The 16,404-nt window shown below is 44.7% G+C and overlaps 1 protein-coding gene across 3 annotated transcripts in view; it reads right to left on the reverse strand.

Annotated features, from left to right (window-relative positions):
- Positions 1–6,207: 6,207 nt before the first annotated feature.
- IL13RA2 (interleukin 13 receptor subunit alpha 2) overlaps positions 6,208–16,404 on the reverse strand; it is a 45,126-nt gene continuing 34,929 nt past the window's right edge. For all 3 annotated transcript variants that reach the window (XM_043973663.1, XM_043973662.1, XM_043973664.1), the window contains exons 8-10: positions 14,933–15,077; positions 11,115–11,233; positions 6,208–8,703 (exon numbers count right to left, since the gene is read on the reverse strand). In XM_043973663.1, coding sequence (XP_043829598.1) covers positions 8,656–8,703; positions 11,115–11,233; positions 14,933–15,077 — 312 coding nt within the window. In that variant the 3' untranslated portion in view covers positions 6,208–8,655. The remainder of the gene's footprint in view (positions 8,704–11,114; positions 11,234–14,932; positions 15,078–16,404) is intronic.

Here is a 16,404-nt window from a genome sequence, read left to right on the forward strand (position 1 = left end):
CCAGGCAACTTCCCAGAGCCAGGAGACGGGGCCATGTGGCTGGTGAGGATTAGCCGCTGAGCCCAGTGTGCCCCAACAGCAGAACTGAGAGGCGGGAGGTCCCAGCTTACCAAGGGCCTGGAATCCCAGACACACACAAGATTCCGTCTTGGCCCCTGTACTTGATTGCACTGGTGCCAGGTCAGACCTGAGAAGAGGATGGAGAGACTTGAGCCTTGCGCGACAGGGCAGGTGAAAGAAACCGGAGCGAAGAAGAGGGTCACAAAACTCTTGAGAGCAGAAAGGAGCCAGAGCAAAGTAGGCGACCAGAGGCCAAGGCTACAGACGGGAAGGCCCGAGAAAAGGTGAGTGATTATCCCACGTGGCCACCAAGAAATCGCTAGTACCTTGGGAGGATGAGGTGGCCTTCGGTGAAATCCGGAGTCAGCGGCCAGACTGCTGGGAGCACCTTCCATCATGGGGGTGCTCGCTGCCCCCCCACTCCTCAGCAGCTAGAGACGTGCCTTAGGGCTCAGGAGCCTCAGCCTGGACCGGGCCAAACCCGTCTGAAGAGCAGGAGTTCCTGGGGCAAGAGAACATACACCTCTCTCAACAGGTGGCCGCCCACTTACCTTCCACTCACACTATACCAGGAACACCTGCTCCCACGGCTCTGGCCGGTGAGTGGAAATTCTCCCTGCCCCTGCCCTTTCCCTTCTCCCTCCTGGGAAAGAAGCATATCAAGCACCTACTATGCGCTCTGGGAGGGAGGTGCTATTATTACCCTCATTTTACAGTTGAGCAAACCGAGGCAGTTGGAAGTTAAGTAACTTGCCCAGGGTCACACAGCTATTGAGTAAGATAAGATGCGAACTCTGGTCTTACTGATTTCAGACCCAGCTGATGCAGATCTGGCCCTCCCACACCAGGGCCCACCCACTTAATTTAAGGAACTTATACACCAGGCTACTGGGTCGTCTTCTGCTCCCAGGAAGTCCTTTATTTTAATAGTAACCTTCTGGCATAAGGACAAATATGGAGTCAGGAGATGTAGGTTCAAATCCTAACTGCTGGTTACTATCTTGTGACCTTGGACAAGTCAAATGATCCTCTCTGGGTCTCTTCTTTTCTCTCCTTTCTCCCTGTGCTCCCCTACTCCATGTCTGTAGTAGGTAGGTCCCACAGGGGTAATTTATCTTCTTTGTCTGGAGAGGAAAACTGAGGCCCAAAGAGGTTATTAAGTTCAAGCATCAGGATTTGAACACAGGACCCTAACTCCATCCATTAACACACGCAGAGCACTAGACTTTCTGGCCCAATGGCTGAGGACACTTACTCTCTGTGTAGCCCCAGGCAGGCAAGTGACTGATCTTCTCAGCTTCCTCCTATGGAAAATGCATTTCAGTTCAGAGAAGCTCCTGACACCTCCCAGGGTTATTGTGAGGATGCATTGGGGTCACATCTAAAGCCTTTGTAAATATTAAAGCTCTAAGAAAATTTAGCTACTATTATTAGCATTCTCTAGGACACTGTGTTTTTGCTCACTCTGTCTCTGTCTCTCTGTCTCTTTCTGTCTCTCTCTCCTTCCCCCCCCCCCCCCCCCCCCCCCCCCCCCCCCCGCCCCCCCCCCCCCTTGGTTCTTCACCTACCTCTCAGACTGTTTCTCAGTCTCCTTGGCTGGATCCTCACGAAGCTCTTGCACTTTTAGTCTGCAGGTTCCCCACAGCTAAAACTCGGATCCTCTTCTCTTCAGTCTCTACACTTTGGGCTTTGACAACCTAAACAATTCCCATGGGTTGCATTATCATTTCTATGCAGATGACTCCAGATGTTCACATTTAGCCCCAAACTCCAGTGGCATGTCATTCAATTGCCTGCCATTTAGTTCCACCGAGACATCTTGAGCTGTTGCTCTATAAATGTCAGCCACACCTTTCCCTCCTACCTAGTCACCTCTTCTTTCTCCCCTTTGTATGGCCCTTTGGAAGCCTCCTATACAGGCCGGACCAAACATCACAATGTTCTAATAACTTTTTGAAAATTATTTCTTCTTTATTTTTCACCATTAACAAGATTTTATTTCTCACACTAATGTAAATTCATTTCCTACATATACTGTATACGATGCTATGGCATTGTAAATTAAAAACAGAGGAGTTCTTAAATATTGAAAGTCCTTGGTGACTTTTGGCCCATCCAGTATCTAGCCTCTTCTAAGTCAGGCTGACTCATTGGGATGGTGAACCAATTGGGGGCACCTGAGCAGACCATCTCTCCTCCCTGAAAAAGCCACCAGGTGCTGCTCCAATCACAATGCAGCTGTGACCCTTGAATTGGAGTATGTGGTAGGCCTGACCCTGTCTCATTTATGGCTTATCAGGTTTCCCTTTCTGAGACTGAGTCAAGAAGCAGCACAGGTGAGCTCATCCAGGAAATGGTATGATTAGAAACTGAGGAAGTCCAGTCAGGTGACTCCGCTGAGGGATTACAGCGTGGGCAGCACTGGTACCCAGATCATATGGAAAAAAACCAATTGCCTCCTATTAAGGAGATAGACCTTTTTGTTTAGCTAGAAAGGCTGTTTGAAAGAGGATATGCATTTTTTGAATAGTTAGCCGGAGGTTGGGGGTGGTCTGCTATCAGCCCTTCATTTTCATATGACCTACCTCCAAAATGAGTTGACCAATCAGATTGGGCATCTTTCAGGAACACCTCCTCTTCAAAGGAGACCCAACCACTATTAGGGGTCTTTGGTTTGAGAAAAACGGCCACTAACTTGCTAGCCTATTAATAAAATGATGAAGTTACCCCCAAACTACGTCGCTCCTAATTTGAATTGTCACATACCAAGAGGCAGCATTAGGAACAGTGGGTAGAAGTTCCGTGGCCACATTTCAGGTCCAGAAAGAACTCCCTACTTCTGAAGCCAGCCTGACACCACCACCTTGTGAACCAGGAAGCCCCAAGCATCTGGGTGTCCTAGGAGAGGCTGGATATCCTAGAGGGATCCCGGTAGATGAAACTAGTTCTGTTATCCCATCCAGGGCTAAGACTCTACAAGGAGATTCCAGAGGAAGGGGGAGCTTGGAGTGGGTGAAAAAGAGGCTGAAGAGCAGCGGGGACAGTTCCGTGAGCAGAGATGCTGCAGAGTGGGGGCAGGGTCTGCTACACCCTGCTTGGAGATGGCTAGGAGGGGCCAAGCAGCTCATCATTATTTTTTACATTTATCATTATTTCATTTTATTATTACAGCTCCCTCATTATTTTTCCCAGTTTCTCAGGAAATGATTGGTCATTTATCACCAGACCCAGGAGATCACAAATCAAAGATAAAAGCTAAAGGAAACTAATTAAGAGAATGTTTATAAATTCAAATCATTTTGAAGGTTGGTGAAATGGCTAAAAGTAGATGTGTTCCACTGTGAAGTGGGACACATGCTACAAGCTTGAAGGATCCTGGTTAGCACTTTAGCTGGAAGGAAGGGGAGACGGAGGGAATAAGTATGTAAAAAAAAAGAGGCTACTATGCGCCAGGAACTAGGCAAAGCACTTTTTATAAATATTATCTCATTTGATCCTCACAAAAACCATGTAAGGTAGGTACTATTATTAATCCCATTTTCCAGTTGAGGAAACTGAGGAAGACAGAGGTTAAGTGACACTTGTCCAGGGTTACACAGCTAGGAGGTATCTGAGGTTACATTTGAACTCATCTTCCTGACTCTAGGCCCGGTGCTCTATCCACTGCACCACCAGCTACCTCAGGAACAGAGACAACAGCTACTACTTACATAGAACTTTAAGGTTCACAGGCAAGTCTCCTGCACAAATCATCTCACTCTACGGTGGGCGTGCTGATTGTCCCCATTGTATACATGTGGAAATAGAGACTCAGGAAAGTGATTTGCCCATGGTCCCACAGGTATTAAATATATAAGGCAATCTTCAAACCCAGGTAGGTCTCCCTGAGCCCAAATCTAACATTCTAAGCACTGTGCTGTGTTACCAACATCCTGAATCACTGCTGGGCTCAGCATCCAGGTCTCAGCATCCAGCCTTATGTTCCCTTCATCCCCAGTCTAGACTAAACCATTCACCCCCATAAGATTCTCTGGGAAAATTCTTAGGCAAGGAGAGAAAATTTGCGGGGCAATGAAGGTTAAGTGACTTGTCCGGGGTCACACAGCTAGTAAATGTCAAGTGTCTGAGACTGGATTTGAACTCAGGTCCTCCTGAATCCAGGGTCGGTGCTTTATCCACTGTGCCACCTAGCTGCCCCCAACACCTAAGTTTTCACTACCAAAGAAGAGCATTGCCTTTCCAAAGAATCGTTGGTTTATAATATAACATGATAATACATGGAATACGTTACAACAAACATTTATTAAGCACCTACTATGTGCTGAACACTATACCAGGTACTGTGAAAGATACAAAGTTCAGCAGAAAAGATATGGTCCCAGCCCTTCTGGAGTCTAGTAATAACAACTACTGTTTATAGGTACGAAGCCCTTCCCAAGCCTTATCACCTCTGAGCTTCAAGCAAGCCCCTTAAGGTGGTAAGCATTCATGTTGCTATTTAATGATGCCATTTAATGATTTAAACTCCCCAGAAACTATGTATCTCATAATTTTAACTGAGGGTCAGAGATTAAGTGCCTTGTCTGGGTCCTGCAAAGCTAGTAGGTGGCAGAACAGGGACACCACCTTTTTCATGGTACCCCAAAGTACACCCAGACAGAACATTCCAGGGGATTCTTATTATTAGGGGCAAAATCAGAGCTACCACCCAAGGAATGACTTTCTAAAAGGCTGCATATGGAGAAACCAGGCATCTAGGGACAGGAACACCTGTCCTGGGGACTAGCAGCTCTTCACCTTTTGCTCTGGGAGGAGTCTGCCCCAGGCCCCCCTCAGGAATCTAATCCAATGCCATTTTTCCAATCCAATCACTAGCTTTTCCAGTCCCCCTCTGTAAGCAAAAAGAGCACTCCTGATAGGGCTGGAGAAGTAGGGCTGCAGATAGATGAGTTCAGAGAAAAAGGAGACATGAATATTCAAGGACTAGGGTTAGCCTCTAAAATACCCAAACCTCTACAAGGCTTTGTAAGCCTCCAAATGCCCAACACCAACATTCAAAATAGATTTGGAAGAGCACCCACCATTTCTTATTGTATTTTATTATTTCTCTGCTTTGCTAATGTAGCAGGGATACATGTCTTCCTATTCCCAAAAGGCAGGAAGGGGTTGAGTGGAAAGAACCTTATGAAAATTCATTCATTAGGATCCTGGTTTGTGTGGGGAAGGAATTATAAATGACCTTTGGAAGACAGCCCATGTGTAAGTGTGAAAACTATTGATTTGTACCCCTGTGCATAGAAACTGTTTGGATTCCAAAACCCAGGCCCCAAGACAGACTGCAAGGCTAGACAACAAGTAGCTTAGACTACATACCCTGGAACTGGCTCAGCTGTTCCAGTCTTTCTCATCACTGTTTAAGGATGTGAATCTGTCTCGTAATCGGAGCACCTTAAGTTGGGCTTGGTTCTTGCCAGTGGAGCCCCCAGTGGACAGACACAAGTACCTGACTGCATTTAACTGGAGTCTATGGTTTCATTGGCTTGCTGTTGTAATAATAATCACTAATGTCGATAGAATGCTTAAAGGTTTCCAAAGTACTTGTAGCTCATTCCACGCTCATGGTCACTAGGTGAGGTAGGTACCAGAAGGTAAATCAAGTCTTCCTGCCTCAGAGTCTCTCCTCTCGCTACTCCACATAGGCTAGACATAGTCGGAGTCTCTTTGGGAGAGAATGGACCCAGAAATGAAAACATGCTTGCTTTGCCTGGAAATCAATGCCCTCCTCTGACACATCTGTAGTTTGAGAGGGAGAAGTGGTGACCTTCATATTCTTGGTGCACATGGGGTTCCTGAAACAACTAATTATACTGACTTCCCCCTACTGAATTAACCATTTTGACTTAACCAGAATTCACCAGTTGTTCAATAATAATCACTATCGTCTGTAGAAAGCTCTGAGGTTTTCAAAGTATGATCGCGCTCACTCGCGCTCTCTCTCTCTCTCCACACACACACACATGCATGTACATATACATATACTACATATATAGACATATACCACATATACATACATATATAAATCTCATTTGATCCTCACAACAACCCTGTGAGGTAGGTGATATTATTATTCTCAATCACAGACTGGGAAACAAACAGTTAAGTGACTTGCCCAGAGTCACATAGCTAGGAAGTGTCTGAGGCTGAATTTGAACTTTGGTCTTCCTGACTCCAGGCCTGGCACTCTATCCACTGCAGTGCCACCTAGCAGAAGACAATCACTGCCTGGCATTTTTAATACCTTCTTTTGCTCCAAATATGTAAATAGCTCTTTTTTGAACTTGTGTTCAGAGGCTGGTCATGAACTTTATCAGACTCAAGTGAGGGGTAGCCCTAGTGCCCACTGATAGATAACCTCGTGGTGATGGGAGATGACCAAGCATTCTGCTGTGGGATTCCACAGGAAGGTTGAACGGAGGCAAAGAAATCTGCACCACTGAAGGCAGTCTCCACATTGCTGAGTTCACCGATCTGTTGGAATTTTGGAGGGTGCTCACGCTCATCCTCACACCCCAAAATTCTCTCTCTTCTTTCTCTTCAATTTGTGTTGATAGAGAGAGCATCTGGTCCAACCCCCTCACTTTACCCATGAGGAAATCGGGCCCTCAGAAAGGTGAAGGGACTTACTCAATGTCTCAACGAAATGCCCAAAAAGGGTCATCCAGCCCACTGCCTCCTGGATCACTCTCACTTTAGGCCTCCCCACAACTCCAAACTCTGCTGTGAGGCACAGCCAACTGAATCAGCTAATCCCTATTGGACAGACTGGCCTTTCAAACACATTCCCCTCTAGGTCTTCTCCTCTAGAGACTCCTCAGCCCTGTGGGGAGAGTGGAGAGAAGGCAGGCCCTGCAGCAGAGCTCCTGGCTTCCCCCACTGCCTTCCTTTACGTCTCTTCTGCCAGAAGACTTTTCTGGTCCCCCTTAATGTCGGTGCCTTCTCTCTGCTCCATATTCTGTTGTCTTCCCATCAGACACAGCTCCTTGACAGCAGGGACTGCCTTTGGCCTCTCTTTGTGTCCCTTTTCATTAGCAAAGGGCCAGTCACATAGTAGGCACTTAATAAATGCTATGTGACTGCCTGCCTACATTGGATTCCTGGGCCAAAGTACCATGTGAGGCATGACCTGTATGACCCCAAGCAATTCACTAAAACTCTCTGGGCAACCCTCCAAGACCCTACCTACGGACCTGAAAGTGGTGGAATCACAGGTCTGAACCAAACCCAACCAAACCTACGGGATGACCCTCACAGAGGTATTTGAGGATCAAATGAGATCATGTATGTAATGCTTTATAGAAACTTTAAAGTGCTAGAAAAATGGCCATTCTCATTATTCTCACCCTGAGTTTTGTCAGGCATCTAGGTCCTGTGACCAGCTATTTCATCAGGGACCATCTCTTCACTGTACTGAGGCTCCAAAGAGGAGATGGCCAAGGAGCCTAGGGACACAAGATCATACTGCTGGATGGACTCTCCTTCAGGAGAAGGCACAGTGCTATAGGGTGGGACTTTGTTGACAGCTGCATCTTGCGGATTCTTTCTACTTGTCAGCCTTTCTGTCCCAAACCCTACCCAACTCTCAAAGCACCTCCCACCCCCACCCTGATCCCCTGTGTTGACAGTCACCATCCATAATTCATGACGTTTGCAAGGAAGTGCCTACATGTGAGTGGCTGGGATTGCTCTGTCGGTTGGAAGCCCTTTTTTAAAAATACCTCCTTGCTAATTTCCCATCGAATTCCTTTGGACTTCAGGTCTCTCTATCACCCAATCAGAACTACCAGGAAGCACAAGAAAGTCCTCTGCTCTCTCTGCAGAGTAGCTGGATTCTTCTAAGTCCTTAAAGTTGACTTCTGTGTCACCTCATTTGTTCCATTTCCTCCCTGTCCCCCCTAACACGCCCACACTCAAACACTCCAACCTGAGGCACCACCATCTGAAGAATGGGTACATGTGTCTTAAATAATTTCCTTGTCACTCCATCATGCCTGCAGCTATTTTTCTTCTAAACAATGTGATTCATAGTCCAGACACTTACCTAAAGGGCAAGTTTTAACGAACTGGAAACTCATCAGGATTTGGCAAAGTCTGTGTGGCTCAGCTTGGTACAAGTTATGAAATCACATATTTTTGAGAACAGATCATTTTTTAAAAAAACAGACTTGTCCCTGGGCTTTCTATTGTGCAACATTAAAGATTCGTGAGAAGCAGACCTATTAGTGGGAACTAGAAAGCTTACAACACAAGGTGATTATTCTCTCCTATAAGCAACTCCCTCCAAATATATATAGAGGTGTATGTATACATATGTGTACGTGTGTATGTATATGTATACATATATGTACATGTATGTACATATGTGTGTGTGTTCTAAAGTAGTATGAAATATGCCATTGCTGCTTTCAGAGGTGATCCTGGGGGAAACGGGGTGCCAGAAGAGTCCTCAGAGTGTCAATGAATAAGGTTTAGTCAATCTCTCTTCCTGCTATGAAAGGGGCAGCCAGCTGGATGTGTGAATGGAAGAAAGATGGCTTATCAGCAGATTGCCTCTTGGTAGAAATGCACTTCCTTTTTGCCAAGAACCTAAAATTACAAAGAGCTTCCATTATCAATGGTGACACAGAATAATAATAACATCATTCTGCATACTGTTGACGATCAGCACAAAAAGTGAAGGGATATATGTGTGTGTGTGTTTCTGTAGAGACTATACTATATCTATAGCTACATATATTTCACAAAGAGGGGTAGTAGAGGGAGGAAATGTATAATCAGAAAAGGATGTAGGATAGTCATGCAATAAGAACAAACAACCCATGGAAAGTAAAAAGATTTAGTGGAGAGCATCCATCACATTGGTTCGATCATTAATAGGGGATTTAGGGAAGGACTGGAACACAAATGGCACAGGAAGGCAGATTGTAGGTAGGTTTATGACCTGTCCCAATGAAAGAAATACCTAAGAAAAGAAGGAAGGAAGGAAACAAGCACTGATTAAGCACCTACTCTGTACCAGGCACATGGGGCAGCTAGGTGGCGCTGCAGTGGATAGAGGGCTGGTCCTGGAGCAAGGAAGACTCCCCTTCCTGAGTTCAAATCTGACCTCAGACACTTCCTAGCTGTGTGACCCTGGCCAAGTCACTTCACCCTATTTGCTTCAGTTGCCTCATCTGTAAATTGAACTGGAGAAGAAAATGGCACACCCCATCCAGTATCTCCAACCAAGAAGATCCCAAGTGGAGTCTCAGCTGAACAACACCAAATGTGCCTGGCACTGTGCCTTTACAATTATCTCATTTGATCCTTACAACCTATTTTACAAATGAGGAAACTAAGGCAGACAGAGGTGAAATGACTTGCTCAGGGTCACCAAACTAAGGAAGTGGCTGAGGTCAAATTTGAACTCAGGTCCTCCTGACTCTGGCTCAGCACTCTACCCACTGTGCCACCTAGCTGCCTAGGTGAGGAATGCATGGATTCTGGAAAGTGTTAAAGTGAGTATTTCCCTGAAGACTTCCCTTCCTGTATTCTCTAGGCCAAGGTTCCAAGCTTGCAGAGTGGCAGCAAACCTCAGCTCTACTTAGGCTCTTTCTTGCTTCAGTAATGGCCCGAGTTTGATTGTGTCCAAATCTCCTCTTTTTTTTTTTTTTTGGTGAGACAATTGGGGTTAAGTGACTTGCCTAGGGTCACACAGCTAGTTAACTGTTAAGTGTCTGAGGCCGGATTTGAACTCAGGTCCTCCTGACTCCAGGGCCAGTGCTCTATCCACTGCGCCACCTAGCTGCCCCTCAAATCTCCTCTTAAGCCTCCCCTACCACACTAGCCCACAGCGATCTCTGCTTCCTCTGAGTTCTTCTTAGGGTTGCCCTTATATTAGATCAGGCAGTAGGAGGTACTCTGCCCACTCTGGTTGGCCACATCTCTAGTCAATTTAACAAATGTTTGACCAAGCACTAAGTCTTTGCTAGGTGCTGGGAGAGAGGAGGGAAAGTTGAAAACAAAAGAGCCTCTGCCCTCCGAGAATTCACATGAGGAGAGAGGGCACCCACAATGGGGGCAGGGGGAGGAAGAGCAGGAAAGGTGGCAGTCAGGAGGTGGCACCTGACCTGTGCTCTGAGGGAAGCCAAGGGCTCTGTAAGGAAGTGTTCCTTAATGCCTGAGGATGGAATTTGATAGAGAGTGCCCGGAGGAAGGTCACCAGGATCTGATGAAGGCCCAGGAGTCATTTAGCCAATAGAAGAGAAGACTGATCGGATGGGGCAGGGAGGAGATGTGTGCAGGGTGGCTACCCTCAGGTCATATAAAAAGGAGATGAAATTTGTTCTCCTCCACCCCAGAGAGCAAGTCTAGGAACGAAGGGGAAAGTTCAAGAAGCAGCTTTCAGCTAAATGCAAGGACACACTTGGAAAGAGAGCTAGCCCAAAGTGGCATGGGCTGTCCCAAGAGGATGAAGCATCTCCCTCCCTGGAGGTCTACAAACAAACGTGGGGGACCGCTCTTCCCAATGTGGGCACAGGTTGGACTAGGGGGTCCTAGTGTCCCTTTCATTCTATCCTGTGAGCTCTTTAATCTGCCTAAGCCTTGTCTCTCCAAGGAGACTGTGAGCTCTTTTTGGTCTTCACATGCCTCAAAAGATCTGGCATATAGTAGGCACTGATTCATGTATTCATCACAGCCTCATGGTTTTCCATCTTTTCCAGTCTCGCCCTACTGTTACCCTCTCGTTACCTTAAAGCTCATACTCTTCCTGGAAGCTAAGAAGAAATAGTTTCTCATGAGTCATAGGCAAAATGATGAGATCGCTCCGATAAACATGACCCAGGAGACTTCTTATTCTTGTTTTGGGAGGGAGCTTTGAAAATGACTTTATTGCAAGCAGCAGAGACACTTCCTAATGTAGGATCACTCTCTTCCCCTTGTGTGTGGATGCGAATGTTGCTATTATTCGGTTTTGTTTGTTCAGGTTCCAATTGCTGAGTACCATCAGAACTTACCTGCTTCAAATAGATTCTTTGTTTTTGTACAAACAATGCAGCTACCAGGATGGCATTTAGCATGACTAAACTGACTGGGATGACAATAAAGAGAAGCCACCTGTCATCTTCTTGTTGCTCTAGGAATGAAAATCACAAACAAGGATTAGAGGTTGGACTTTGTTTTGAGAACCTCTGGAACATTAAGGTGGGGCAGGCTAAGATGGGATCTTGGCTTTGGAAGGCCTGCCAATCTCCTGCCATATTTGAGAGGATAAAGCTGACATCATTGGAGCAGGAAATTGAGAGTGAGCTAGGTAAGGACAGACACCTACATGGTGTTCCATCATTCCTTTGGGCCAGGGCCTTACTACATGGACCATGCAGTTTTTTGAACTGAAACGCATCATCTGTTCACTTCATCTGAAAAAAAAATCACCCCAAATACAATTCTCCCAACATCCTTTGCTTCTTCTAGTTATTGATTCTCTGGCTTGGTCTCAATTTTTGTTAATTGAACTTGTGCCTTTATGTAATTGTCTCAAAGTAATGAAATACAAGCCCCACTATTGGACAAATAGGTTCAGTGTTTCTCTTAAACTCTATAAATAAGAGAAAGCAAGTCAGATGCTTGAATTAGATCAGAATTCTTTTGTGAACTACAGGGCAGGTGATCTAAGATTCAAGATTTCCATAGTTTATCAATTACAGGGAAATCAGAGTTTTTAATGGTATGGATCGTAATAAGAATGGCCTTGGCCACATTCATCATTATCACACTACATTCCCAAATCTATGCCCACCCCTTGAAAGAGAACCTCTAGGCCCCATGAGCTTAAGTAGCACTCTTATTCCAACTTTCCCCTTTCTTGTTCTTCTTTCCTAAAAGCTGACCTGTCTATAGTCCTGCTCTCTGCTAGGGAATAAATAAATCATGATCTGGAGAGGTAGGATTATACATACAGTGGCTATACTGCTGGCCTTGGCATTAGGAGGATCTTAGTTCAAATCCCACCCCTGCCATGGCCTAGCTGGTGTTACCTTGGGTAAGTCACCTCACCTCTTCCTGCTTCGGGTTGCCTATAGTCATTTAAGAGGCAACAAGGATTGCATTCTAATAGCTGCCTCAAAGGCATGAGAGTGGCAATTGTGGATTCTTTAGGGAATGTTCCCAGTGTGAGACCAGCCCTTAACCAGGAATACTATTTAATGTTTAAAAGACAAAAAAAAACTTGCTCTCTTTTTCTAATTCTAATGAAAGTTACTTTAATAATTGTGCTGAAGATTCTGCTCATCTCACTCATCATCAGTTCATGCAAGTCCCTCCAGGTTTCTTTGAACTCCTCCTGGAGGGACTTGCATGAACTGATGATAAGTGAGATGAGCAGAACCAGAAGAACATTATACACAGTATCAACATGATGTGTGATCAACCGTGATAGACTAGATTCTTTTCACCAATCCAACGGTACAAGAAAGTTCCAAAGGACTCATAATGGAAAAAGCTCTCCAAATCCAGGAAAAAAAAGAACTGTGGAATATGGATGCTGATTGAACCATACTATTTCTTTTGTTTTGGTGCTGTTGTTTTTCTTTTTTGAGGGTTCTCCTTTTTGCTCTGATTCTTCTCTTATAACATGACTAATGCAGAAATATGTTTGATGTTATCATATATATATATATATATATATATATATATATATATATATAAATATATAAAACCTATATCAGATTACCTGCGGTCTAGGGAAGGGGGGAGGGAGGGGAGGTAGGGAGAAAAATTTTTAATTGGAAATCTTATAAAAACAAATGTTGAAAACTATCTCTACATGTAACTGGAAAACAATAAAATATTTTTATTCAAAAAAATAATTGTGCTGAAGAAATGGAAGCAAAGTAGATGGTCAAATAAATTGTGGTATGTGCATATGATAGAGTATGGCTACCCTATAAGAAAGGATAATATGATGACTAGAGATGCATGGGAAGACTTGCGTGAACTAATGCAGAAGAAAGTGAGCAGTCCGGAAAACAAGACCCACAATGACTACAGCCATGGAAATGCAGAGAAAATAAACCCAAACTGAACACTGTGTCATTATTAAAAAGAAAAAATGCACCTTCCCCCTTCTTTATAGATATAGGGAACTAGGGATGTGAAACACTGCATACACTATCAGACTGGCTTGGTGTTCTGCATTCTTCTTCTTTTGCTATTCTTTGTTATAAGGAAAGATTTATGAGGTAAAGGAGGAAGACATGCAAAAATAAAGATGATATAAAAATGCCTGAGATTAATGAAAATTTTAGAAAGAATAATTTCTGTTGTTGTTTTGTGGGGGACTGGGCAATGAGGGTTAAGTGACTTGCCCAGGGTCACACAGTTAGCAAGTGTCAAGTGTCTGAGGCCGGATTTGAACTCAGGTCCTCCTGAATCCAGGGCCTGTGCTTTATCCACTGTGCCACCTAGCTGCCCCCTGCTTTCTATTTTTTTACTGTTTCTAATTAGCCACACAATTCCTTTCAGTCTATGGATACTTATGAGTCCTTTGGAGCCAATGTCTACCTACAGCCTGATTTCTTTGGGTTCTTTCTAGATCCTGAATGAAATAGACTCATAGAGTAGCCCCTCTGCTTCCTCCTCCTCTGCCCCCAAAAAGACATCGTTTGTAATTTCCAGAGGAAGAAGAGAAATATTCCTCTCTTTTGTTCTGAAAGTTCCAACGTTTATCTGCACAGGATAGAAGATTAAAGATTTCATCTCTAGAAACAAAACTTGTCAGTGATAGGTTGGGAGCTCTGGGCACAGCACTTCAATGGATCTATCTTCAATCCAGTCACAAGCTTTGATAGCTGGCTCCATCACAGCAAAGTTGATGAAGCACCTGTCTTCTCTGCTGTCCAGTTTTCACTTGACCCCAGAGGACAGTCATTTTAAAAAGTCCTTTGGGCTTCTTCGCCCTGACTCCCAGCCCAACAAGTCACATATAACCAGGGCAGAAGTGAGCAGAATGAAGTCTGATGGTTCAAGAATGAAGTCTGGCCCAGGCGATGCCATTGGGAAAACCAGGACCAACCATAGAAACTGTGTTAATCCCACAAACCTGGCTCTCGCTGCCTTCAGTCTTAAAGGAAAGAATCTAACTGACACTTAGATGTACAGACGTGTCCAAATTCAGTCTTCTCAAGACCTTTCCTGTCTTCACACATCCTCCTTCCTCAACTCAAAATGATAAACACGGCTCTCTTCATTGAGAAGTCTGGTAATAGACACACACACACACATATGCAACTTGGGCAATTCAAACATTTGGCTTGCTTTCTTCAGAAATCTCCAATTTTGGCAAAGTAAGGGCAAATGGGTAAATGCTATAGGCCTAATCACAGCCCCTCAAGGAATTGGCAGATGATCTTTGAGACTTACAGGTGAATGGCTGTCCAGTGCTCTGCTAGAACAGCTTTCCAGCCTACAGTCAGTTCTAGTCTACTCCAAAGGAGCTACCCAATAGGACACATGTAAAATATCAATATGCATACGATCAACTCATGAAATTAATATACATTATCTCAGCCTGGAAATAGAGTCATGACTAAAATGAACTAAGAGGACTGGGTTCAAATTAAGGCTTCTAGTTACCAATAGTAGTATGACCAGGGCCTAGACACAGTGCTAGGCACACGATAGGTCCCCAGTAAACATTTGCTTGGTTGGTGAATGAATTTGCTTCCTTGGGTAGGACAGTTAGCCCCAACTCCTTTGAATTCTATCATCTGGCCCAAAATAATGGGACTGCTGCATCTCCCCAGTGGTTCTCCCATTATTCTCCCTGATCTCCTACCTTCTAAGCACTGCTGGGAACTCCATTCACTCCAGAACCCTTCACTGGCACAGTAAATATTCACTTTGTCTCTGACCCAGATGCAGAATCTTCTACTCCCATTTGACTTTTGCAGGGTGATCATTTCCTTTTCTGTGGATGTGGACTGAAAGGCAAAAAGAACACAGGCTGAGGTGTTTTGATCTTGTAGCCCAAGACACTTGGCCTCACATTGTGACTTGGCTCTGACAACCTCATTGCAGGACTGAAGTTCCACGGATGTGTCACTGGCTAACTCTGGCAAGCCTAATGGGGAACCACCAAAAAAATATTTCTAATACGTTTGTAAATTAAGATCACAGCTGCCCCAGGATGAGTATTGGCGTGTAATCCTTTAAGAAAGTTTATTGAGGGAAAAGGAAGACAGAGTCATTGTGTATTTAATACAGTCACTGATGGAACCTGGAGTTTGGAAACGGGGAAGAGTATTCATGGAAATGAGCTAAATCTCAGAGATCCAAATGGCAGCTCTAGGGCCAAGTATCTGGGAATTCAATGAGCACCAAAGAGATCTGCCTTTTGACTTGTTTATAATGCTCAGGGATCATCCCAGGTGAGAAAGGAAGCCACGATTTCCTTCTGTACTTAGAGTGAAGTCTCAGTCTGTGGATTCCTGTGCAAGGGGACACTGTCTGGGGCTTGGGGCCTCCATTTGCATTTCTAAGAGACAGAGATAAATATCACCCCCAAGAACACTTTGTTCTAACCCAGTTTGGCTGCTCCCATGATGCAGTAGAAGGAGGGATGAGGGTGGGATAAATGAAAAGTGACAGTACACAGACGCAGCTCTGAAATTAACTCGGGATAGGATATGAGACACATGCCTTCCCTTCTCTGAGTCTCAGTTTCCCCATCTGCACAATGATGAGATTAGATTAGAGCCATGGCTTCTAACTATTCCTTGTTCTGACCATAAATTAATATGTGTGGTTTGAAATAGGAATTCAAACTGGTAGTAGACACTCACTAGCTGTGTGACCCTGGGCGAGTCACTTCACCTTGCTTGCCTCAGCTTCCTCCTCTGTCAAATGAGCTAGAGAAGGAAATGGCAAACCACTCTAGTATCTTTGCCAAGAAAACCCCAAAGGGGGTCATGAAGAATCAGATACAAGTGAAATACTTCAGCAACAACATCAGTATCTGTTTAGGGGGGAAAAGAAATTTATGTCCATTATTTCTATGTGTGTGCGCAGGATCATAGATCTAGAGCTGAAGGGTATCCCAGAGGCCGTCTAGTCCAACCCCTTCATTTTCCAGATGAGGAAACTAAGGCACAGAGTGGTTAAGTGACTTGCCCAAGATCATACACACAGTAAATGTCAAAGCAGGATTTGATCCCCAGTCCTTGGACTCCAGAGACAATATTTCTTCCACTGTACCAACCAAAACACCAGCTGGTATAGCTTCCGTGTGTTAGTGCTAGAAGAAAAAGT

This window comes from Dromiciops gliroides, chromosome X, assembly GCF_019393635.1.
Source record: "Dromiciops gliroides isolate mDroGli1 chromosome X, mDroGli1.pri, whole genome shotgun sequence".
NCBI lineage: Eukaryota > Metazoa > Chordata > Mammalia > Microbiotheria > Microbiotheriidae > Dromiciops > Dromiciops gliroides.